Source organism: Silurus aristotelis (genome assembly GCF_946808225.1).
Source record: "Silurus aristotelis genome assembly, chromosome: 13".
Classification (NCBI taxonomy): domain Eukaryota; kingdom Metazoa; phylum Chordata; class Actinopteri; order Siluriformes; family Siluridae; genus Silurus; species Silurus aristotelis.
Window position 1 is genome coordinate 674,712 of NC_139586.1, and position 24,606 is coordinate 699,317.

Below are 24,606 nucleotides of genomic sequence, written 5' to 3' on the forward strand. Positions count from 1 at the left end.
GCCGGAGCGATGTTTTGGCTCATTTACGAGTCTGTAAAAAAAAAAAAAAAACAACCAAAAAACAAAAAAGCCCTACGCTCTAATCAAGCAACATAAAATACAACTCTGGTTTCTGTAATCCCAAATTGACACGTGAGCTTTATTAGTGGATTTAAGTGTTAGAAGTGAACGAAGGCATTAAACAAACAATAAACCCATCATCTGTTTCAATCACGAGCCGCATGTTGCGCGAGAGTATTTATTCGTTGTTGTGCGCCATCAGTGCCGCCTAATTATCTCTCACTCAATTACAACTATCGATTCACTGCGTTCTGGCTCCTTCTGCTGGAATTACACTAATGGCCTGAGCCACTTCATCCTGCAACACACATTCATAAATTGTACACAATGCCAGGTAGGGGGCATGACGTTATGGAAGGGGGGAGGGAGGGATGGTGGGAGGTGGGGTTTGGATGCAAGTTTTGCCAACACGCTGCAGATGCAGCCTCCTGACTCAGTGAAATCCCACGGGAACAAAAAAACCTACTCGTGTAGCGAATGGCAGCAACAATGCAAAAGAAATCATCACGAGTCTTCCAAAGAATTCTCTCTGTGCAGACGCGGCCTTAAGCCCAATTCATTTGCATTGCAATCCGCTTTCTTAGAAATCCAGACTGGTTTCTGGTTCTGTTCCGCACACAAAGACCTTGAAGTGTTCATCACTTCTTTATAGTTATAATTTTCACTAACAGTGTTACAGTGAGGTGCAGGTCCAGCATGGACACACGGCTGACAAGAGTCATCATATACATGCGTACGTATGCAGATGTTTATTATTAGTGAAAATTTAAAATAGAGCAAAATATGAATGTAAATGTTTTAAAGTAACGATGGTGTTTTAAATGACGTAAATCATCAGGACACCAAACGGAACTTTTTGCTTATGTTTCTACACGGACGGTTTTAATTGCTGCACCATGGTGGATTTTAGGTTTTACAACGAGTGAAGACAGAACGTCGTGAATAAACGTGTGTTGCGTTTTACTCTGGTGAGGTTTTAATTTTAACTTATATATATTTATCATTACATTATTTATTTATTATTTAGTTATCGTTACATGAATCGTGCGTTAATAAAATTTATGCTTTTTGCTTATAGAAAGCTACAGTGTGTGTGTGTGTGTGTGTGTGTGTGTGTGTGTGAGATGCTTGTGTTGGTTTGTTTTGCTCACATTTCTATCTCCCCTGAAACACTGCTGGGAAATGTACACGGTCTGATACAAGGTTTTGTCGCAGCAGCAGCAGCAGCAGCAGCAGCAGCGGTGTGAATCACAGAAACTGATCGAACCAATCAGACCAGACTTATCAGAACAGAAGCTTCCATGACCTGCAGGAGCGAAAAGTTTCTCCGACACCCAGCAAAAGACTTCTACAAGAATGCACTCAGTATCAGACTCCAATCTGAGTAGCGGAGATGGAAACGGGGAACACGAGAGAAGATCTTATGTGACTTCCTAATAAAGTGTCTCCGTATCTGAGATCACTTCCTGTTCACTACATAGATCATTATTTTAGATTTCGGATCGTTCCGTCTGAAGGCAGAGTGGACGGCGTTCTGCGTGCTCATGGAATCCCACAGAGCTCTGAACAAACACGATATTCCTAAAGCAACACCGAGAAAGGCAGAACATCAGAATTTTCACTTCCAGGACGAGGTGTTTGATTGATCTTGTGGAGTGGAGACTGCAATCAGCTGTGTAATTAACACAGGTTTTGGCGCCACGGCCAGCCGTGTCTGACGGAGTTCTCCCTGACGTGAGCAGCGTTTCTGATGAGCGCCATCTTCCTTTTGAGCCTCCAAGTTCCTGCGAAATGATTCCCTTCACCGTCACTCACAGTGACTGATTATAATATTTAGTCCTGATGTTGACACTTACATCGGAGGATCCGTTTATTTCGTATAATTCAGAGTGAACACACAGCGATACGCGTTCTTTCTCGCCATCGTCTTCAGCTGTAAAGGAAGGCGCACGTTCGACGGCGTGAATCTGTTTGGCTCTCGCTCGCTGCTCGGCTCCGCACGTGTCCAAACGCAGACCTTAATGAAAATAGATAAAAGGGTGCGAGGGCAGGGATCAGCGGCATCGGGGGAGTAAGCGTGAAAGTGGGCTTAATTGCCTTCAAGATCAAATGCTTTAGATGAAAGAGTTGAATAAACACTCCAATTGAGAAGACATTTGTGTGTGTGTGCGTGTGTCCAAAATGGAAAGCATTTCTTGATTCACGAGCATTTCTACGTTTAAAGCAAGAAGTGGTGCAAACGCACCTGGAACACGACACGGAGAGAAAATTAACGTGTGGGTTTATTGTCAGGAACGGAGGTCGGTTGAACATCAGCTCGAGATTTAGAGGGATTGTGGAGATTTAGAGGGATGAGCACCACGCTCATGGTGGGTTATTAACTAAAGTGTATAAAGCTCTTAAAGCTTGTATAATTACTGAAGGTACTACAGTGGCGAATGATCTGTTCGAAACTCCTTCAGACCTGAACACCTTGTTTCATTGCTCCATGGTCCAGAATTGATGCTCCATTGTAGGAACTCTGGATGGTGTACAGAGGTCAGCATTAGCTCAAGACACAGCAAGATGAGATGCTCCGCTCCTTTCTATAAACACCAGCTTTTCAATCAGCTTTTCTCTGGGATCCTTCTCTTCTGAAGAACCACAATGAGCCGCAAAGGGCCATTACCCCTGGCACAGGTTCTCCATACTGGAAGCACTTTTTTTAGGTACCAGCTACTGCATTATGGGATTAACCTCACAAGAACTTGTTTAGGTGAAGCTCTGACGTTACAAAAAACCATTAGAAAGTTCATTAACTTTGACTGTGTGAAATGATGCACAAGTCTTTCATAAACCTCTCAAAGACACATTATTTTTTGAGGAACACTTGAATGGAAAAGGTCTCAGAGCCGCAGCACATCCCTGTCAGTAACCCCAGTTCCATAACATGCAGGTGGGAAGTTCATGAAACTTCTAATCGCACCACGCAAGGTTTCACAGAAGGTTTCGAAGGCAGAAGGAATAACGGTGAGAGTAAATGAAATCTCCATTCATCCTCCTCGTGCAAAACCTCCACGCTACAGAAAGAAGCAGCAGCGCAAAGATGAACGTCTGAAAGCATTCAGATGAAGGAAGAGTTGTGGGTATGATCCCGAGAACATCATAAACACGCTGATGATGTGAGCTGCTTCTCTGCAGACTGCAATCAGTCCTCAAAAGGAAACGTAAACATGGAGACGGGTTAGGATACGTTCGAGAAGAAGCTGATCTCGTTTCTCAACAAAATAAAAATAGTAGAAGACCGTAGGAAATTCCATAAAGTAAAATGATCATCTCACGATCCTAATTATGGATTCAAAGCTTTTTTAATATTATTTCCATGCTGATATACTGGACGTGTTTATACGCAGGGGAAGTGTTTATAATCAAACAACACTGTGTGAATGCGTCTTTCGTGAACATCATCAAAGCCGAGATGTTGAAATCTTTTATTTTTTTACAGCAGATCTTCTGAGACGACTCGATGCTTCAAAAAGTACAAAGTTCTCCCAGATATTTATTTGGAGAAAAAAGAAACCTGGTGCAGGTCTAACAGAAGGAATTCTGAACAGGACTGGAGCTGAGCTTCTGCAATTTATCTGCTTTAACTGGACCTGGCAGCATTGAAATATAATTGTAAAAAAGCTTTCAAAACATTGGCTGCGAGTCAGAAGGGTCCGAGTGGTCAGCGTGGTCGAGGATCTAAACAAGCGAAGAGGGAAAAAAAGGAAAAGAGGAACGGACGCAGCCAGAACTTTCAAGGCCTTGATATTCACCGGAATACTTTCACTGTGCTGGTTCTGTATTCAGACCGCAACGCCACTGCATCATCTGCAGCTCCCACGCATTCATACGCAAATAAAAACCCTGCATTCCTCAATCCGATCAAATCAAATGCCCCTTTTTTCTTCCGTATAATTACGAAAATGAATAAACTCTGATGTTTTATGTGAACACTGGGAACTCCGGAAACTCCAGATTACTGTTTAGGGAATTTGGAAATATTCTGAATTTTTTAGAATATTTAAAAATTTTGGGATATTTGGATTTTTTTTTATTGTTGGGAGTATTTCAAATGTTGGGAATATTTGGAATGTTAGGAACAACTGAGATGTTGGGAAAAACTGAATTATTGGAATGTTGAGGATATTTAACAAATTTGGAATGTTAGGAATATTTGATATGTTGGATTTCTTTTTTTATTGGAATGTTGGGAAAATTATGAATATTGGAAATATATATTAAAAAGTTGGAATGTTAGAAATAATTGCAATATTTTTATGTTGGGAATATTTGGGATGTTGAGAATATATTTTTATTGGAATGTTTGGAAAATTAAACAATTTGGAATGTTGGGAATATTTGGGATTTTGAAAAAAGATTTTTAATAGGAATGTTGGGAAAATGTAAAACAATATAAGTATAAAAAAAATTTTTTTTATGCTGGAATGTTATGAATATTTTGAATCTTGGTCATTTTAAAGAGCAACTCGATCACAAATTCCAATTCCAAAATGCCAAAAACTGGTTTCTTGTGTAACTCATGACTGGAAGATGATCTTCAGATGGTATTGCTCGTGTTGTATTTTTACACTTATACACATATAATATTTCAAAAACAGCCGGTGAGGAGTGGATTTGATTTAACTGCAGAATCATCTAGACCACATGGTCATCTGGAATGTGACTCAGCACTGATGGATGGTAAAAAAGCATGATGGGTTTTTAAATGCAGAGAAGATGTGTGAGAGAGAGAGAGATGATGCCAGGAGAGGAGTGGGAGGAACTCACCTTTGTGGTTGATGCAGCGGATGCACTGTTTGCTCTGAACGTCCCACATCCTGACAGTCTCGTCATGTGAACCTGACAGCAGCAGCGTTCCGTCCATGGACACGGACAGACACGTCACCAGGTTCCTGCACACACACAACACAAACTTGCAATCGAGCCGCTGCTTCTTGGTGCCTCAGTTCTACACTTTAGGATGCATGTGGTCATCATACAAACACTACAAGTGCATCAGAGGACTAATAATATCAGCATGTGTGTAAATAAATGGTAGTTTAATGCGATTGGAAAACCAATTCCTGTAGAACATCTGTAAAGGACTTCAGAAGGAAGAACTGCACCTGCTCTCTGGCTTGCTGTTGTGGCAGGCAGTAGATTATGTACACTGAATAAGACTTCGCTATTCAGTAATGGTAGGATTTTAAAAACACGCCGTGGCAGCAGAGGGCACGCGCTGCCTGTGAATGAGAGGGTTCATGGAAAATGATCTCTTCAGTATTACTGGAATATGTAGACTAAACTGAGCTGCTCTGAAACTGTACCAAACAGAAGGATTAACAACAGAAAACCATTTCCTGCATCCAGCATCCTCAACCCTGACCCCATCAACCAGGACTATCACCTAGGAACAGTATATAAAGAGTCCTCAAACTTCACCAAGATGATCATGTCCATCGTCATCATCCACCAGGCTCAACATCAAGCTATCTAGAGCTGCCAAGGATGGACAGGTTATCTGGAGCAAATGCTCCCACTGGGGTTGACAGATCACACTTGCAAAAATGTCTCCAGGGGTGATCTGGAAGCCTATGTGGAGGTATCCTGGAGCATTCCTGCTGCCTGTGAATCAATGGGTTGTAATCTGCAACCTCACCATAGATTTTAAGTTCCACCAACAACACCTCAGCATGGGAGATCCAGCTGGTGGAAGATCAGCTCTCTGCGTATCCACTGCTTTTAATTTCAGTAACGTGTGAAAATAAATAAACAACAAAAACACCATTTTTCTCCAAGATGCACACCTCCAACACATCAGCAATGCATGCGAGCATTTTCAGCCTGAGGCATCACTATCACAGGCTGGCAGCTGTCAAGCAATAAAGCAGCAGGAGGGAATTGGTCATGACAAAACGCAGGAAAAATTCAGATAAAAAAAAAAAAAAAGAAAAGTTTGGTTTCGATGCTTAAACAAGACGATGAAAGCAGTAACGGAGGTAAGATCCAGTCAGGATCTACAAACCCAGACTGTGACTGCTAAAAGTGATTATGAGTTTACCTGTGGCCTTTAAACATCTGATTGCCCTCGCCGTCCGACTGGAACGTCTTATCCCGACTCAGAGCCTGTCGGTGTGAAAAGGAACCAGAGAAAAGAATAAAACACAAGAAAAACGCAAACGAGCTCATAATCCAGGTCTAAAGCTTAACGTGATCGTTCACTCCAACATCCATTAGCTCGAAGTGTGGTTTTTGGCCCTGATCATCTTCTAAATGGTTTGATCAATCGACTTAATTGCATCAATTAACGAAGGAAAAAAGGATCTGCAGATACGTGGGTGGTCCAGACTACTAAACTCCCCTGCTGCTGCTGCTGCTGCTGCTGCTGCTGACTCAAAACATTCCACCACTTCCTAATGGCTCGCTCAATGATTCTCAATTAAATATGACGAGTGGAGTTCAAAGGCGAGGATTACGCTATAGACAGCCCAAAGTCATTTATTTCCTACTTATACATCAATGTTTTCATGTGATCGCTGTTCTGCTCTGGCCAGGATTTAACACTCACATTATCAAGAGCAATCAAAAGCATGACTTCTTTTAATACCAAGACTTTTAATATGCATCACTCAAACGGAAGGAAGGACATGGTTATGAGTTATAATCACAAATACACTCCACATTTCACAAATGCAGTGTTTAATAGACGACATTTTGGGGATTTTATGGATGACGTAAGACGGCGCAACACATTTTCTTCTCAACTTCCAATCAAAATCATTTTAACACCAGACGTCCTTCAGGGATAACGACCCCAACTCTCTGTGACGTCCCGACGAACAAGGATATATAAAGCATCCCATCCTCATCTGGGTGGCACCGAATGTCCATTCTTTACAGTTCCATCTTTATTAAAGTGTGAAGCGATTACATGCAGCCTGTGGTCCTGAGCACATTGTAGCAGAAGGGTGACATTAACCACAGTCTAAATCCATCCTCAGTTCAGTTTATGTACTTTATACTTATCACCTGTACTGTACAGCACACTGAAAGTCTCTTAGTGATTTTAGGAAGCTGCAGTCAGAGTGCAGGGTCAGACATCACCCCTGGAGCAGAAAGGGAAAGGCTCAGGGGCCCAAAACAGGCAGCTTGGCAAAACCAGGGTTTAACCTCCAAACCAGTAAACCAAAGCCTTCACCACTGAGTTTCCTCTTCCCCAGTTTACTTGGATACAAGTGAGATCGTCTTCTCACCCTGAAAATCTAATTTCCTGCACACGAGGATTAAAATTATTCATCTCCGAATAAATGAACTTTCCATTAGAAGGAGTATCAACTGATTGAACTGAAGAGTCTCTGTGATGCTCCAGGTGACTTCACATAAGAAAGTCTCTCCGAGGCCAAAGCTGTTCCTGACACGCTTCCTCTTTATCACAATGTACGCTCTTTTCCCACTCCTGCCTCAACCTTCACACATCAGAAGATCCAAAACCAGGCAAAAAAAAATAAACAACAACCAAACATCTGAAGCACTATTTCAGAGCGGGGATGTGATTCAGCGGCGCTGACGGAGGACATGCAGGAGACGCAGGAACCGTCTGCAGAACATTAACCTTCATCTCTTCAATGAACAACATTTCTGAATGGAAAGAGCAGCAGTGTACACCACAAACAGGAAGTTCACACACAGCTGAAGGACTGGGTTACTCCGGGTGCAGCCGAGCTCTCGTCTGATTGGCCAGAAAGTGTGTTATTTTTGGAACGACTGGAACTTTAGTTGCGGCTGTAACGAGTTTTTATTCGTGCTGTCGTCGTTTTGATATGCTACTGTTTCCATGGCAACAGCACATACATTACTCTGGTGAGGTTGGTTTTCAATAGTTTCTTTCACTGTGTGTGTGTGTGTGTGTGTGTGTGTGTGTGTGTGTGTGTGTGTGTGTGTGTTTAACCCCTTCACATCATGCAGTTGTAATAAACCAGATCATTTTAAAGACTATACAGTGTACAGATGTGAAGCTGCTGCATATAAATGACAGTAAACTGTATTTAGACATGTTTCACTCACCGTGTTACAGAGGGACACCTGAAAGATATTTCCATCACTTCCTCCACAGAACAATAAGTACTCACAGGGGTCAAGGGTCACCGACATGATACTGGTGTCGAAGAGGACTGACAAAAGCATCTCTCCGGAGGAGATTTCCCACAGCTGTAAGAACGATATCAAGACAGATGTTGATGTATCGCAGAAACACAACTGCATTTTTTATTCATAAACCAAATGCAAATATATAATAAATGACACAACGTCCTTTAAACCAAGTCTTCTTGGGTCTCTTCCTGTAAAAGACCAAGAAGAACAGAGACACCTAGAGGAAGCGCCTGGACCCCGTCTCCTCACAGGACATCAGATCAGAGCAGTGGAACTCGGACGTTGTACCTTCATCCCCGTACCCGTTTCAGATGCTGCTTTTTTGCTCATTATTATATTAAAACTTCCTGGCAGACGCAATCTTATAATATTGTGAATCTTCACAAGGACGTCTGAACCTCCAGCTGCACCACCAGTAGCACAGTTGCAATGCTCTCACTCACATGAACTCCAAACTGGGATTGATTATTGTGTAGGATTTCCGTTCTCCAGGAGAGAGTACGTTTAAAAAAAATTACCCCCCCCACCTCACCCCACCCCAAACACTTTAGATTGGAACTGGGACGATTAAAAGTGCAAACAAAATGAGGAGAGAAGAAACTGGCCCTCAGAGAAGACATAAAGGGAAAAACCCCTTGTGGATGTGGATCACCTTGGAAGACTTAAAAGCGGTGAAGCGTGGCCACGGCGAGGACAATAAATATCAGTCTGCTCTGCATCGCACATTTCCGTTTCCAACCTGCTCCCCAAATTAATGGCTGGACAGATCTAATTATTTAGAGACGATAACACTTTTGCCAAGAACTTTGATGGTCGGTCATTGTGCCCTGAGCCAATATAATATGGGCTTAAAGGAAGTGCTGAGGAGGAGCTTTTAAAAGTCCACGGTAGGAATAAGGAATGCGGCTTATCTCATAGACAGGTAGGGTTAAGGCTCTTCATCCTCCTTTCATCCAACCTACAGACCACCGTTTCAAAGCCAACAGAGTTAAAAGAAATCACACACACACACACACACACACACACACACACACACACACACACACACACACACACACACACACACACATACAGTATATATATAAAATGAGGTCTAGCAGGGAAAAATTGATAAGAGGAAATGGCCACGTTAGAATTACTACCCTCCCTTCCAGCTGATTTTTAATCAAACCTCAGTGACGTGGTAGAAAGTCGCATCCTCGTCTCGTCTGAACCTTCTTTTTCTTCTGACACAAACTATTAGACATCAGAGCGTCCTAGCAGGCGTTTTCCTCTTTGGCTTACCTTCCACAATTCAGAGTGACGGATGGCCCATCATAAAGGAGACAAACCGACCATAAAATAAAGCCGGGATTGGACTAATAATTGGACGAGATCGGTGTGACGACCCCGTCATAAAACAAAAAAGTGCTGAAGTCAAGTGGAAAGAGAACTCGTGTGTCTTTTCGACCCTCGTGAAAACCAGTCACTACCTTTACAGAGGAAACTTTAACAGGATCCAGCGGTTCAGCGCATTCTGTATTTTTAACTCCGCAGAAAGTGCAGAAAAGTGCTCGCTCTGACGAGTAACATCCAAATCTCCTACACTATAATCAGTGATTATTTAAAAATACAATCTTTAGGCATGACAAAGGGGTACATTTTCAAAGATTTCTGTATTGGAGGATTTCAGTAAACCATTTTATTTGTACACTTGCTTTCAAAATCCTTCATTTAATTTTATAAAGATTAATACTAAAAAAAAAATAAATAAATAAAAAGTCAAACTATTCAAGTTAGTTTTATTTGAAGAACACTTAATAATCGACACTGTCTCAAAGTAGCTTTACGGAGATAAAGCAGTTATAAAAAAATTTACAAGTTGCTTATAATTATACGTTTATCCCTGATTAATGATCCAGTGGTGACTGTGGTGAAGGAAAAAACTCCCTGAGACGGCATGAGGAAAAAACCTCGAGAGGAACCAGACTCAAAAAGGAACCCGCCATCATCCTCGTCACCGAATGTCTATACATTACAGTACCAGTGCTGAGGCGCTGTTCATTAATAGGTGCTGAAATGCAGAACTGTTCATGCCAACTGTGGTCCTGAACCATTGTAACAGACTGTCGGCTTTAATTACAGTCCAAATCCATCCCCAAAAATCTGTGCTGCTCCGTAATCTCACGTACAACAATTCAAAGCCATGCAACATACCTGCAGTCTTTTCTTCACTTTATTATTGTAAATATTTTTGAATCCAACATAGGGTAGTTATTATTATTAATAGTAGTATTTTTATCATTATTATTATTATTATTATTCTGAAGCAGGACGTGAAGCAAAGAGCATAATTTTCTGCATGATTTGGGGTAAATTCTTCCACTTTTAACGCTGCCAGTATGATGAACACCGCAATCATCTGCAGATGCTTACAATAATAAATGTATAACTAAGTGACACGTTGCACATTCTAACCGTTCACAATTCGATAGTGGAACGTCCATTAGACACATTAGTCCCTGCTCTCTCTTTCTGTCGTTCCCTCACCAGCATTTCTTTTTCACCTTGTCTGTTTTTCTCTCTCGGGAAAAAAAATGCAGCCTGTCACTTTCCCAGAGAAACCAAAACATCGCAAAACTCCTCCGTCGAGAAAAAGTGAAAACTTTCCAGAGCTGTAAAACCTCTGCAGAACGCGTGACCATTACAGAGCGCTTACAAAAACAGTCAGCGCGTTAACGAGCGTACGAAATACCTTATTTAAGGATATTTACTTATTTTTTATTCATTTACTTTATTATGCAAATGTATTATTAGTCTTATCAGAGCCTCCTGAATTGAGCGGTTACTATGGCGACGATAAGGTAGGAAACACAGCAGTAATGCACCTTCTGACCAATCAGATTCGAGAATCCAGCTCCTCCTCATCCAGCCATGATGATAAACATACAAAGAATATTTTATAAAAGTGTAAGCAGGATGTACGGAAATCTCTAGGAGACGAGCGTGAAAACACCAGCGGTGAATTTCTTTCCCAATTAATTATAATTTAATTATAATTGGGGAAATGTTACGTTAATTATGCTGGAGATCTCACGTTTCACGTCAAGGCTTCTTCTAAATGGAAATGATTTAATGCTGGTAAATGAGATTGTGCTTCACGTCAGGTGGTTCTTTGCCTCTTCATTGTGCAATTGTTTGTACACCTTCAATTATTTCTTTAAATTATATACAGCGATTCACTCTAAATATCACCAGCGTTACCAGTACACGATTTTTCTTTTCTTTGCCGAGTCTCCTCAGTCTGTCCCACACACCCAGGATTCACGTCCGTGTCGTTTCTGGCTGTTTTCATCAATCAGCTTAATAATTTCTGCATTTAATTTCTCCTGGTTGCGGCACATTTGTCATCAGCCAGGTGTCTGGAGATGGTTATGGTCAGCTGTGGCGGATGCGTGTTCCACGCTGTAAATGAACGATTCTGTCTGAAGCGGTTTGTTACACCTGAGCTAGAGGTCACACGAGTCAAACCATTGGAGGATCTAATGAATGGAGAATAAATAGGTTTCCTGCTATACCTTTACCTGACAGAAGACAGGAGACATCTTTCTAATCATTACGTTTCCTCCTGTTCTTTTTAGCAAAGCGAGAATATTCCATTTATTACAGTATATTACGTGAATGTTTTAACCTTGATTTTTGTTGGATAATATGATATTTAATCTTTTCTTCTGTTGGTTAGTACAGGTCGAACGATTTATCTGCGTTTTTTTTTTTTTTTTTTTTTTGCAGAATAATCTGCACCCATAGTTGCTGAAACAATCAGCAAAAATCAATACCCATAGTTTTTCCGGTTTCCGGTCTGCAGTAATTACGAGAGCGGCCACTAGGGGCAAAATCACTGACATCACATGCTGTTTGTTTTAGCACGTGTGACGTCATGCTGTAGTAGTGCTATATTTATTATTTTATCATTTATTCATTATATATATATATATATATATATATATATATATATATATATATATATATGAATAGAATTCATATATTTATATTTATTTAATTTGCACATTTTTATGATTCCGTACTGTTTTTTATTTTTGCAATAAAGTTAAGTAAAATTTTACATGGAGTGTTATGGGTTTTTTTTTTTTTATCCAGTATTCATTTTTAAAAACTATTGGGCGATAAAGCACCACTAGAACAGCTCAAATGAGACTCTGCATTTATTTCTGTAACTGTACAGTGGGATGAAACACCATTGCTATGACTGAGCGAGTCACGTTACTTCTCGTATATAAAGGTCTAAAACAACTATAAAGATCTGAAATGACAACGTTAAGCACTCATCGGCAAGGTTTTTAAAAAAAACGAACTAAAAAAATGCAAAGACGTTCCATGTAAGATTTATAACCAGCAGTGAACAGCAACGAATGGGGCAGGTGCCTCGAGTCACGCACCAATCATGAGCAATCAGGCGTCTCAGTGTGAAGACAAAGCAGCTCTGACACTGTATGTGTGCTCTGAATTCCATCTCAAATCTCCAAATCAGAGGGAAAACGATAGTATGAGATGCAGCTGTTGGAAGAACTGCACAAGAACGCAAGGAAGAACCAGAACCATCATCTGTGCCTAGAAACATGCAGCTTCTTTATTAAAATCCAATTGGCCAAAAGTGTGGTGTGCACCACTGTAGATGCAAACATCTATAAATACAGTTTTATATTTATACAAACTCAACATCTGGCAGGTTTTCAAAAAAGCTCTCATCGGGCATGCCGGGAGTCGTTTATTATATGGAGTCGTCTCGTCTCGTTACATGTGATGCGATGGATCATCCAGATGCACTTCATCCTACTACAAGTTCAACTCCCTGGCAGCTGCTACTGGAGCATGATGATCTCATTACACTTGACCCATCAGTGATTTTAAGGTCAAGATGGCGTACATGCGTACGGGTGACCAGAGTTTCTGTCTCGTTCTTCTCTCCAGATCTTCTGGATTCATCCTGACATCACTCTGCGCACCTGAGGATGGTTCCACACGAACACCCTGAAGTGACCACAGTTTGCTTTTAAGTGTCCATCACTGAACGCATTAACGATGATGGAACTGTAATGAAAGGACATTCGATGTTGAGGTTCCTTCTGAGTTTGGTTTCCCTCAAGGTTTCTTCCTCATGCCGTCTCAGGGAGTTTTTCCGGGTCGCTCAACAACTGACAATTATAAGGAACAAACTTCTTTTATAACGTCTTTATCTCTGTAAAGCTGCTTTGATCCAATGTTTAGAGTTAAAAGCGCTCTACAAATAAGAATAAATGGAGATATAAAGGTGTCCCTCAAAAGGATTTGAATATTCACTTATTTTCCATTTATTAATGCGTATAATCATCCTGTCCAACGTTTGAGTTGTTGCCAATTTCTTCACCTAGATGATTTAAAACTGTCCTCTCTGTTGAACAGATTCTGTAGGGTTCCTCCATCAACCTCAATTAAGGCCTTCTGAACCTTTTTTGTCAATTCTGCTCATTTAGGCTCTCGGAGAACACCATCAACCATCCCAAATCCATGGGGTTCTCAGTGATATTGGAGAGCAGTTGCGACTTCACGAATGTCTTTACACTACGTATCATAGGAACACTGGGAGACTTTCTACCCACACATACGGAGGATAGAAAACTCATTCCTGCACGCTTTAAACATCAGTCATGGCTAACAGGTTTGATTACTTCACCTAATCCTCTCACAGCAACGCAGCCACGAAGTCCAAACAATCCGTGTCACATCGTGAGGTCACACGCGTCCGGAATGCACAAGCGACCGAACCGCAGCAGCTGCATCAGTCTAGAAATCACACCAAACTGTTACCAGGTCATCAGCAAACAGACCTTCTGCTGTGCATGGAAATGAGCTTCCGGCAAACATTTAGAGGGACAGACCACAAAAATCGACAACGGAATTCCTGAGTTCTGCTGACGAAACTTTTTAATTTATTCCAGCCACACCATGCTGCCACTCCCGGGCCCCTAAGCAAGGCCCTTAACCCCATAACTGCTCAGTTGTATAAACGATATAAATGTAAGTCACTCTGGAGAAGAGCATCTACCAAACACCCTAAATGTAAATGATCCTATTTAGAGAAGCAGATTTTCCGACACAAATCTGCGAGATTCTGCAGAAGAATACGATAACTGATATCATTCCTGCTGGAAAATTCCTCACTGGTTGAATTTGTGATTGGAAAATCGATGTATAAATATATGTATAGAATCGCCGTGCGTGGCTTCCAACGCCTGTGTATTTATTACAGGAGGATCGAAACTTACTGACCTGAAGGGGAAGAACATTTGTGCATCATACATATATATTTATCCCATGCATCTCAGGAGATTCCTCCTGTCCTCACTGACGCCCGACTTCCTTTAAAAATCACCTACAGCACAGTGGAAAAGATAAAAGAGTTTCAACACTGCTGAAAAATCGCCTGCACGATATTGATAATGGGACACGGGTGCGTTTGGGTAAAAGCCAGACATCAGCAGGAGTATTGATGCTGCAAATGTGCTAGTGAATAATGAAAGCCACATTCCGTCATCTAATCTGGGCGCGTTAACGCCGCGCGAGCGTGGGCCGGATTCGAGCGTGGGCACGAGGCCACAAGGCCACGGGGTGAAATTACTTTTACACACCGGCTCTATAAACAAGAAATTTATATCGAGTAACTGACATTTCAGACATGTTGTTTGTTTTCGCCGTCGGGAAAATGTCGGGAAGAGACGCGATCTTTATACGGAGTGACGACTAGCGGCTAGCAAAAACACACACGCACGGATTTGTACATTCCTGTTATAGGTCCTGAATATCGAGCTTTCAAATCTTAAATTACAAAGTTACATTCCTGAAAAGTATCGTTTGCGTTGCATCTCTTCGAATAATAATAATGTACTAAATTGCTACTATATTTAACTACCGTATTTTCCAGACTATAAGCTGCTACTTTTTTCCCCACGCTTTGAACCCCGCGGCTTAAACAATGAAGCGGCTAATTTATGGATTTTTCCTGGTTTTTCCCGGTTTCACAAGCTTCAAGATAAAAAACTGAGCCCCATAACATTAGACCAATGACATTGCCGCACGGGTTCAGGTGAACCAATGAAACTCTTTATATTAAATCAGATGCGCTCCCACTGAATCGGGCCGCACCACATCATAAATATGGATGATGTTCCTTTGACGTTTGACCTGCCGCTCACTCGGACTGTCTACAGGAAATGCGAATCATTCGTCGCGCTGAAAACAACCGGGCATGAACACACACTTCACCTGTGTTCTGTGAACAATGACTTTCTTGGTAGGCTGCTGTTTAGATACGAGTCGTGTAACAGACACTGTCTTTCATTAAAGCCTGTGTAAAGTTCATTAGTTTCAGTGTAGACACCTGCGGCTTATAGACAGGTGCGGCGTATTTATGTTCAAAATAAAAATCTTTGTTAAATTCAGTGGGTGCGGCTTATATATGGGTGCGTTTAATAGTCCGGAAATTACGCTAATCATCATCCATTACTCACACTGCTGAGTGGTAAATATAAACACTCATGGCACACAAACAACTCAATCAACTGAAAGCCATCAAAATAAGATGCTAATGGGAAATTCCTAGACCTGTTTTCCTCGATTTTCAAACAAACTAAGGGAAGTCGTAATGAAGACGCCATCGATCCTTTAAGGACTTCACTATAGTATAATGTGTGTGTGTGGTTACAGTTCGGTCTCAGGCGCTCGGAAACACGTGTTTATAAAAAGGTCTACGCCACACAGTAGATCATTCCCTTAAAAGCCCAACATCAAAACGGATCCAAGTGTGCCAGATACTGTTCCAACCCCCAAATCCCCCCCCACCCCCACCCCGGCCCGTATCTTGTTCCGCAGGTGGATAAAAGGCTTAGCGATGCCTTCAGACCAAAAAGCGACAGCACACCACCACCCTCGGTCAATCACGCCAGTCTCCATCCGTCCCACATAGACATTTAATCTATACAGTATTGATCTCATTCTAAGTGGCCAACAAAAACCCAACTGCCCAGAAGAACACGCTTCAGCAGAGTCTATAAATAGCTGCATCTTTACTGTTATGACTTCAGGTCAGGATTCGGAAACGAACAACGACTGCATTACACACCGTGTGTTTAACCTGTTCCACAGCAGGTCTGTGTGCACCACGCTTAATAAACAAAACCACTTCAGTAGCAGCACAGAACCTAAATGACTTGATCATTTACAGGCTTCACAATGAAGAAAAATCAAGAACAGACGCATCGGTAAACGAAACCGAGTGGATTCCTGGTGATCCAATTTCATTTCATCAAGAGCATCGACTGCAGCTCACATTCATCACACGGCAAGGAGAATTTTAAAGAGCTTTAAAAAAAGAAAAAAAAAAGAAAAGAGAGCAGGAGGAGGAGGAGGAGGATGCTCATGTTCGTGTTGAAAATTAACCTACTGAACTGCTTAAACAGCAGAGCGGCTCGTAAAGGCCGAGAGACCTCGTTAGAAGTCAGAGAAGACCGTGTGTAAACAAAACAAAATGCCAAAGACCAATTAGAGTGTAAATACACAGAGGCTTTTGATGCCCCATCTCTCAGACACACACACACACACACACAAACACACACACAGAATACATAATCACTACGCAAATCAGCTCAGGTTAAAATTTGACTCCTGGTAGGGAAGTGGTGGCTCTGTGGTTTCGAAACAGAAGGTCATGAGATCAAGTCCCAGCGACCACTGCCGGGCCCTTGAGTAAGGCCCTCTCCCCTCAATTGCTTAGTTGCAATTGTAAGCTGTCCTGGATAAGATAAATAAATCCAAGTGTCCTGTTTAGAAGCTATTCAGAAGCTATTCAGAAGCTTTCTTTCAACAAGATGCTTGAAAGTGAAACAACCCCAGTAGACATAACGCCCAGAGAACTGGAGGATATTAAACACTCCTGTGTGTGAGCACTACAATAATCACCGCATCATTAGGAAGGAAAGACGCTCCGGGAAATTTCATTTCAGTGGCAAATGTGAGGCAGACGAGAGCAGAAAAATGCGTACGCCTGGAACACCTGTTCACCTGCTTATTCATCAGACCATCATCTGCATCTGGAGAGCAAAAGTTCAGTATGAATGTTCTGATCATATCTCAGGTGTGATCTTGGTGTCTGTTTTCATTGCCTGGTCGTTGAGAGGCTGATTTTAACTATCATGAGCGAAAAACCAATACACAACATCATGTGGAGAAAGAAATACAACACAGAACGACAACATCAGGATCCACTCATAAAAAAACATAAAAAGGCTGAAATTTCCTGCTTGCATAATCATTCATTCCCTTCCCTGTGCTGTAGAAGCTCCAAGTTTATCCCTAATAGAAGAAATTGCCCTAACAACAGCCCAATTCCTTTCCCATGGACATCCACCTGCAAATCATTATGGATCTTTCACATTTCCTGGACGAAAACAATCCACTGTTTAAAGCTCACTGGTTCAAAGCTGAAGACCAAACAGCATTTCATAGAAAATAGAGCTGCATAGACCAGGGAAAATAATGTTCAGGTGTTTGGAGATCCCAGTGAGTGCAGCTGGATCAATAATAAGAGGAACAACGCCTTGTAGGAGAGGGTTTTAAGAAAGAAGCCATTACACAAACACCACCATCTGAAAGCAAGTCTGGAGTTTCTGAGTGACCCAGTTGTGATGTGGGAAAAGTGTTTGAAGACACCAGGATTTTGGCCAAAACTCAAAGAACTGTTTGTGGCACAAACCAAAAACTTCCTATGCCTCAAAAAATACTTTCATTAGAAAGAAGCATGGTGGTGGGAGCATTATTGTTGATGGAGATGCTTCTGATCATCAGAGAGCAGACATTTTGGTAAAACTAATGGATCGGATTAATCGAAAAATATGGAAATACTGACAATGATTCTGATCATTGTGATCATCTGATCACAGGGTCAAAGCAACATTAAGGTGGCTCAAAAAAACAAGAAGGAAATGTCCCACAGTGGAGCAGACGTTGTGATTCTGCCTAATATTGTGTGGATTTGGATACTTCTGATAAATCCAATATCGCATTCAATAAGTTTAAATTTTGGGGTTTAAAAAAAAAGAAATCTCAAACAGAATAAAAGTTCAATGCACCATTTGTAATTCAGTGATATGAGAGAACTGCTCAGGGGGTTGAACTCTCACAAGGCACTAAAGTTTAATATATACTGGCTTAAAAGTAATATTTCAAAATGGGGTCTAAAAGGAGGCAAAAAAACCTCATAGGATTAAGCAAACTTTTTAAATAAAAAGCCTAAAAATCAACATTATTTACAAATATTCTGTACTATTTAAAGAATCGCAGCCAGACGATCATTAGTCTGTTCTTACCTTAACCGTCTGGTCTAAAGACGCAGTGGCCAGTCTCGCCTGAGGTCCCATCAGCCCGCAGTGGATGTCCGTGATGGGGAGAGAGTGACGTGATAACACGTGCCGAGGCTCTGGAGTGTGAGATGAGTCCAACTGTATGACGCTGCAACACAAAGGCGAGTAGGTTTTAAAGAAACTTAGACTATATACACTGCATAACAGAGTCTCTGCCTTTGGGCTCTGCACATAAATCATTAAAAAAACCTGACCTCCACCCTAGTCAGATGTGGAACAGACTCTCCGGGAACCCAGGAAAGGATGTAGAACAGCTACCGGATCATACTTGCAAAGAAATAACATCTGAAGGGTATCGATCAGGATTTTGCCTTTATCACAGTATTGAGACATCGTTGGTTAAAGTGGTAAATGACGTGGTGTCTGATCTAATCTGATCTGTGTCTCCTTGCTGGTGTTGCCTGACTTAAACGTAGATTTTGGCATAAATCATAATTTTCCATAAAATAAACCAGAAAATCCACAAGGATCTCTTCTAAGCCCACTGTTTTTTCCACTATGAACTTTGTTTAAAGGACATTAAATACTAGATGATGACTTACTTTCTCCAACTTACTGAGAAGACCGATAAACCCGGACCAGAGGCAGCTCAAAGCGAGCGTCTGATCACATATTGACTAGGGTTGGCTATGAATAGGGTTCAGTTGCATCATGCACAGCAGTAGAAGCCCTTGTTGTGATTATTGACTCTGGTCTCCCATCCGAAGCTCATGTAGATATCACCAGGATAGAATTCTTTCATCTCAGAAATATCGCTACGGCGAGAATTATAATGACGCTACATCATGCAGATAAATTATTCGATGCTTTTATTAGCTCCGAGTTGGACGATTGTAACGCCTTGCTGGAGGCACACACACGTGTCGGAGTGTGTAAATATGGACGACGTGATCATATTTTATCTTATCGCTGCTGCACTGACTCACAGTAAACTGCATCAATTACAAACTATTGACTTAGAAAGCAATGGATGGTCGTGCACCACAGTACCTGAGGAGACAGGATGTTTGTTGGTACCTTAATTAATAAAGGCTACAGGAAGGATGAGAGGTTTCTTCTATAAAGCTCCACAGTGATGGATCAGACTGAACTCTAAACTAGTCCAGACTGAAAAAAAAGTGTTCTGGTACACCGTGATGTTGGATGATGCGTTTACTCAGGTATGTCCCGGAGCTCCATCACGTCTTTGTAACCTTCTGGCAGTTATAAATCAGAACACTTGCCAGAGTCCCTGCTTGCACACTACTACAATAAACTCTTACAGGACAAAAGCATACACAATAATCTGTGTTTCCTGTTTCTGAAGCCCACCTCCATCTGTCACACTACACACGTTACTCCTGAGACAGATACGATCAACCTTTATTCATCACCGAACTTCAATTTCATACATCTAATGATGCTTAAACTCAAGAACCCCACTCTCAACACTGCTGGGAAATTATTGATAATGGTACAATCCGGCGTCACCCAGAGGATAATGGTTCCTCTTAAGGTCTCTTATACGAGATTTCGTGACTAGTTTTGTAACACGTCAACAGATGGCAGCACAAGGCTGCAGGCACAGTCACAGGGAGCACCGACCTTCATAAGTCAGTGTGCAGAAAGAGACCATCAGCTAATTCTGACCACGTGCACACGTGAGTTTCTCGCTGGAAACAACACAATCTCACTTCCACACCCCTTCCTGAAGATGAAGATCCGTCCCGCCGTTTGTGACACTGTTGCGGAGATCCGGCGCGAAGCGTAGAAGGCGCTTGACACGCTTCGAAAATAAGACTTCTTGGAGATGCTCCAGGTAAAGACTTTTATAAAACCTAGTATGAATATAATGCTTTTAACCGGCGATGAGAGCGATCTTTTGCTGCTCTGTAATCAATAACTATTCATTTCAATCAGGAACCTCCAAGGAGGCAGAGATCACCATGGCCATCAATTACTGTACTTTATTTTTTACAGTGTAGGCTGTGCTTCCTCGCTTGCATGAATATGAGAAGAGCCTGTGATTATGCAGGAGTTAATGATACATGTAATAGCAGCAATAGCTGACCTTCAACCAAAAGTTCCTAGCTGGAAGGAGGTGCTTGAAAACTGAGACTGTTCTTACTTTGTTTCTTTGGTACCTCAGGGGTAGTTCCTGGGTGGATTCTTTACTCTCAAAAAATAACATTAAAGCCTGCGTAATGCGGTCGACCAGACCAAATGAACCCTCCGAGCTGTGCGAGTGCGTGTCTGAGAGATGGATGGAACTTGCTGGACCGTAGCTGCAGGTAACAGTAAGTGTCCTGATCTGTAATTAAGTGTGGAATAGTTTGCTGGGAACAAAATGGTGCCTTCAGACCAGCATGTTCTGGACCGCAGTGCTACGGGATCACTCTATTGCACTGCCAGTGTGCAGGGGGTTTGTGGTTGAGATGGTGATAAAACACACAAGGTTTGGACAAAGAAAATTGCTGACTCGAGCATAATAAATTGGTGAACGAGGTTTTCAATCAATATGTGCAGAAATATTGGTTAATAACAAAATAATTATGCTACAATTTATTATAATAACAATATTAAACATAGAGGGAGCCTGCAGGTAGGACGTCTTGGAGACAAGATGAAAGACTGAGATGGTTTGGTTTTGTTCAGGGATTTCGGGAGAAGAACGCTCAGGACGGATGAAACGAAAAAGGCCAAGGAGGAGGTTTATGGATGTGGTGAGGGAAGACATGCAGGTAGATGGTTTAAAAGAGGTAGATTTAGAGGACCGAGGGGGTATGAAGACAGATGACCCGCTGTGGAGACCCCTAACGGAAGAAGCCGAAGTTGTTGTATTGGTCCGTTAAATGATCTCTGTGATGGTCAGCGTTGAGGTGGATCCCATACCAATCTCAAAAAGACTGGGATAAAAAATGGGAATAAGTATACCAGATGGGATGCAGGTCCATCTCAGGGCTCCATAAATACATATTTACATTTATGGCATTTGGCAGATGCCCTTATCCAGAGCGACTTACAATTACCACAGTCATGCGACTGAGCAGATATGGAGTTAAGGGCCTTGATCAGGGGCCCAGAAGTGGCAACTTGGTGTGTCTTGGATTTGAACTCATGACCTTCGGAGCCAAAGTCGAATGCCATAACCACTAAGCTACCACCTCCCAATATTCGCCCCAAGGAGCAGGTTTACATCACCAATCTACATTGGCATGTTAGGAGGAAACTGAAGAACCCAGAGGAACCCAATAATAAACCAGGGTGAATGTTTGAAACTCAACACAGACCATAACCAAAGAAACCTCCTCTGATTTGTGTTCTTAATTAAAGCATACACCAGAATGAGTGTGTGTGTGTGTGTGTGTGTGTGTGTGTGTGTGTGTGTGTGTGTGTGTGTGTGTGTGTGTGTGTGTGTGTGTGAGATGAAGAGGGACGTTACAGCGGCATTAAGGCAAAATCTGGGGGTTACGGGGACATAATTTGTAAAAAATCAAATCCTACAGAAAATGAATGCATTTGGAAAAGTTGAAGTTTCATGAGTACAGCGTTCAGGAATCTTCGCTTCAGGGTTCTCAAGGTCACATACAGTCTAGTTAAAGATATTAAAGGACTTAAACATCCATAGAAACATTCCCTCTCTCTCCTGCACCTGCATTTAACCACAACCAGTTCATTCACCAAGGTCTTCTTCAAGGTCAGGCTTCAATCCCAGCAAACAAATTCATATCATTTAGTTCGATTTTCAGCTCGGTTTTGAATTAAATATGGTTTTATTCACTGTGACATCAATGACTGTGTGCTAAAATATATTCAAAATATATTTCAGCACAGACGCCGTTGCGTCTTTATTCCATTTCTTTCGGAAAAAATTCACGATGCATACATATTCATACCAAGGGTTTATATCTAATAGATTTTGTTTACATGTCTCAAAAGGAACTGAGGAGTGTGTGTGTGTGTGTGTGTGTGTGTGTGTGTGTGTGTGTATATATGTGTGTGTGTGTGTGTGTGTGTGTGTGTGTGTGTGTGTGTACACAAGAGCTCAGAGATCCAATTTAACACATCACATTTAACTAAAGCTTTCATCTATTTTGTTTCAGTCTGAGCTCGAGATCCAGAAACAGCCAAAAGAGCAACAGAGGCAAGTGGAAAAGAAAAGAAGAAAAATTGAAAAACACATGCTGAAGAAAGACAAACAAAAATCTAGAGAGCAAAAGAACTTTGGTGAGAGACTGAGTGAGAGCAGGAACAGACAGCAGGACAGATGAAAGGAGAAAGACATTGGAAGTCCATTCTTTCAGCCCTGCATCACCTGCCTGAACCCCTGGAAAAGCCAACCTGCCTGCTGAAACAGCTGTCATGAACATCAGCCCTGAGTCTGGCGCAAGAACCGGAGCAGCACAGCAAACCGTTAATCCCACCGATGCTCATCATCTGCAGTTTGACAGCATTTGGAGCCTTTGTTTTCCTCCTGAGAGATCATCAGAGCTTCTGGAAGGTGTTTTGGCAAAAAAAATGAAGGCGACATAATATGCATCAGCAAATGCAATCCCATGATGCTGTTCATGGAATTTCATGGAAGCACACACCACAGTAGAGGTCGACCGATCAATGGGTTTTTTCAGTTGATTGCTGAAAATATCAGCTATCGGCAAAAATCCAAATCGATAGTTTTTCCAGCTTCCAGTCCATTGTCATTACAGGAGCGGCCTCTAGAGGCAAATAACCAACACTGCGTGCTGCTTGTTTTTGTGTGCGAGACTGCATGCTGCACGGAGAGCGCAATGTAATATTTATCATTTATAATTTATTACTCATATAATAACATTTATTCATTATATAATGAATATATTTATTTGATTTAGAACATTTTCATGATTGTTGTTTTTTTTTTTTTTTTAATAAAGTACTATTTTACATGGAGCGTTTTCTTTGTTTTTTATCCAGTATCCATTTATCAGCAACCTGGTAATCGTGCTCAGTAAATCCACTAGAGGTTGATCTCTATACCATGGTATATAATACGCTGAGATGATGAGTACTGTTCTACCTGCTGAGGAACACATTACAAATGTTAACAAATCTTTTTTTTTTCAGAAAACAATCATTTTTGGTAGCACTTTAAGACCCTAAAATTCTTCATTTCTGCTGTAAAGGAATTTTCTTTTCACCTCCTTCTGCGCCACACCTTCTCTCCCGTATCACAGACGGATCCCGATAGCGACACAGAGATCTGTCTAGATATTATTCTGCACACATCCAACGTTCTCTTTTGTGATGAGTTTGCAGGGAAGGTTTCTGACTCTTTCATGTAGATTATGTTTTTGCAGGTTAAAATGGTGTTTCTCAGCTACAAAACCCTGCTGTAAGGTCCTTCGTATCTGCATATGAAGACTTGCAGGGCAAAAATACCGTACAGGAAGTTTCATCAAAATGTTTTGCGTGAGTTTTTGCAGTTGCTTCATGAACAAATTTCAGACTCTCACGAGTTTAAAGCTTTCAGGTTGTCACTTGTTTAGTCAGAGAAATATTTCAAATATCAAACGCCTAACGAGTCCTAAAGAGTCTTAACGAGTCCTAAAGAGTCTTAACAAGTCCTAAAGAGTCTTAAAGAGTCTTAACGAGTCCTAACGAGTCCTAACGAGTGAATTGTCTGAAACTGTACACATGGCACATTTAATGATTTTCTAATATACAGTAAAAATGAAATATTCAGTGAACATTTCACAACCTGGACCTGAAGCCATCATGCAGCAGGGCTGGGAAGAAAACATGAAAGCTGTTCTGAAACCCAGGTGCGATTCGGAGACAAATCTCTCTCCTCCACCTGAGAAACAGAAATCTGGCGTTTGCTACAAGTGAATTTGGCTGTGGAGTGAACACCATACGTGACTCAATCCTGAGCATCGCCTCAAGAGAGTAAGCGTGAAAATAG

The 24,606-nt window shown here is 41.5% G+C and overlaps 1 protein-coding gene across 1 annotated transcript in view; it reads right to left on the minus strand.

Moving 5' to 3' along the window:
* wdr18 (WD repeat domain 18) overlaps positions 1–24,606 on the minus strand; it is a 40,023-nt gene that overhangs the window by 8,167 nt on the left and 7,250 nt on the right. The window contains exons 4-7 of the mRNA XM_083558248.1: positions 18,636–18,777; positions 8,149–8,292; positions 6,146–6,210; positions 4,873–4,997 (exon numbers count right to left, since the gene is read on the minus strand). Coding sequence (XP_083414374.1) covers positions 4,873–4,997; positions 6,146–6,210; positions 8,149–8,292; positions 18,636–18,777 — 476 coding nt within the window. The remainder of the gene's footprint in view (positions 1–4,872; positions 4,998–6,145; positions 6,211–8,148; positions 8,293–18,635; positions 18,778–24,606) is intronic.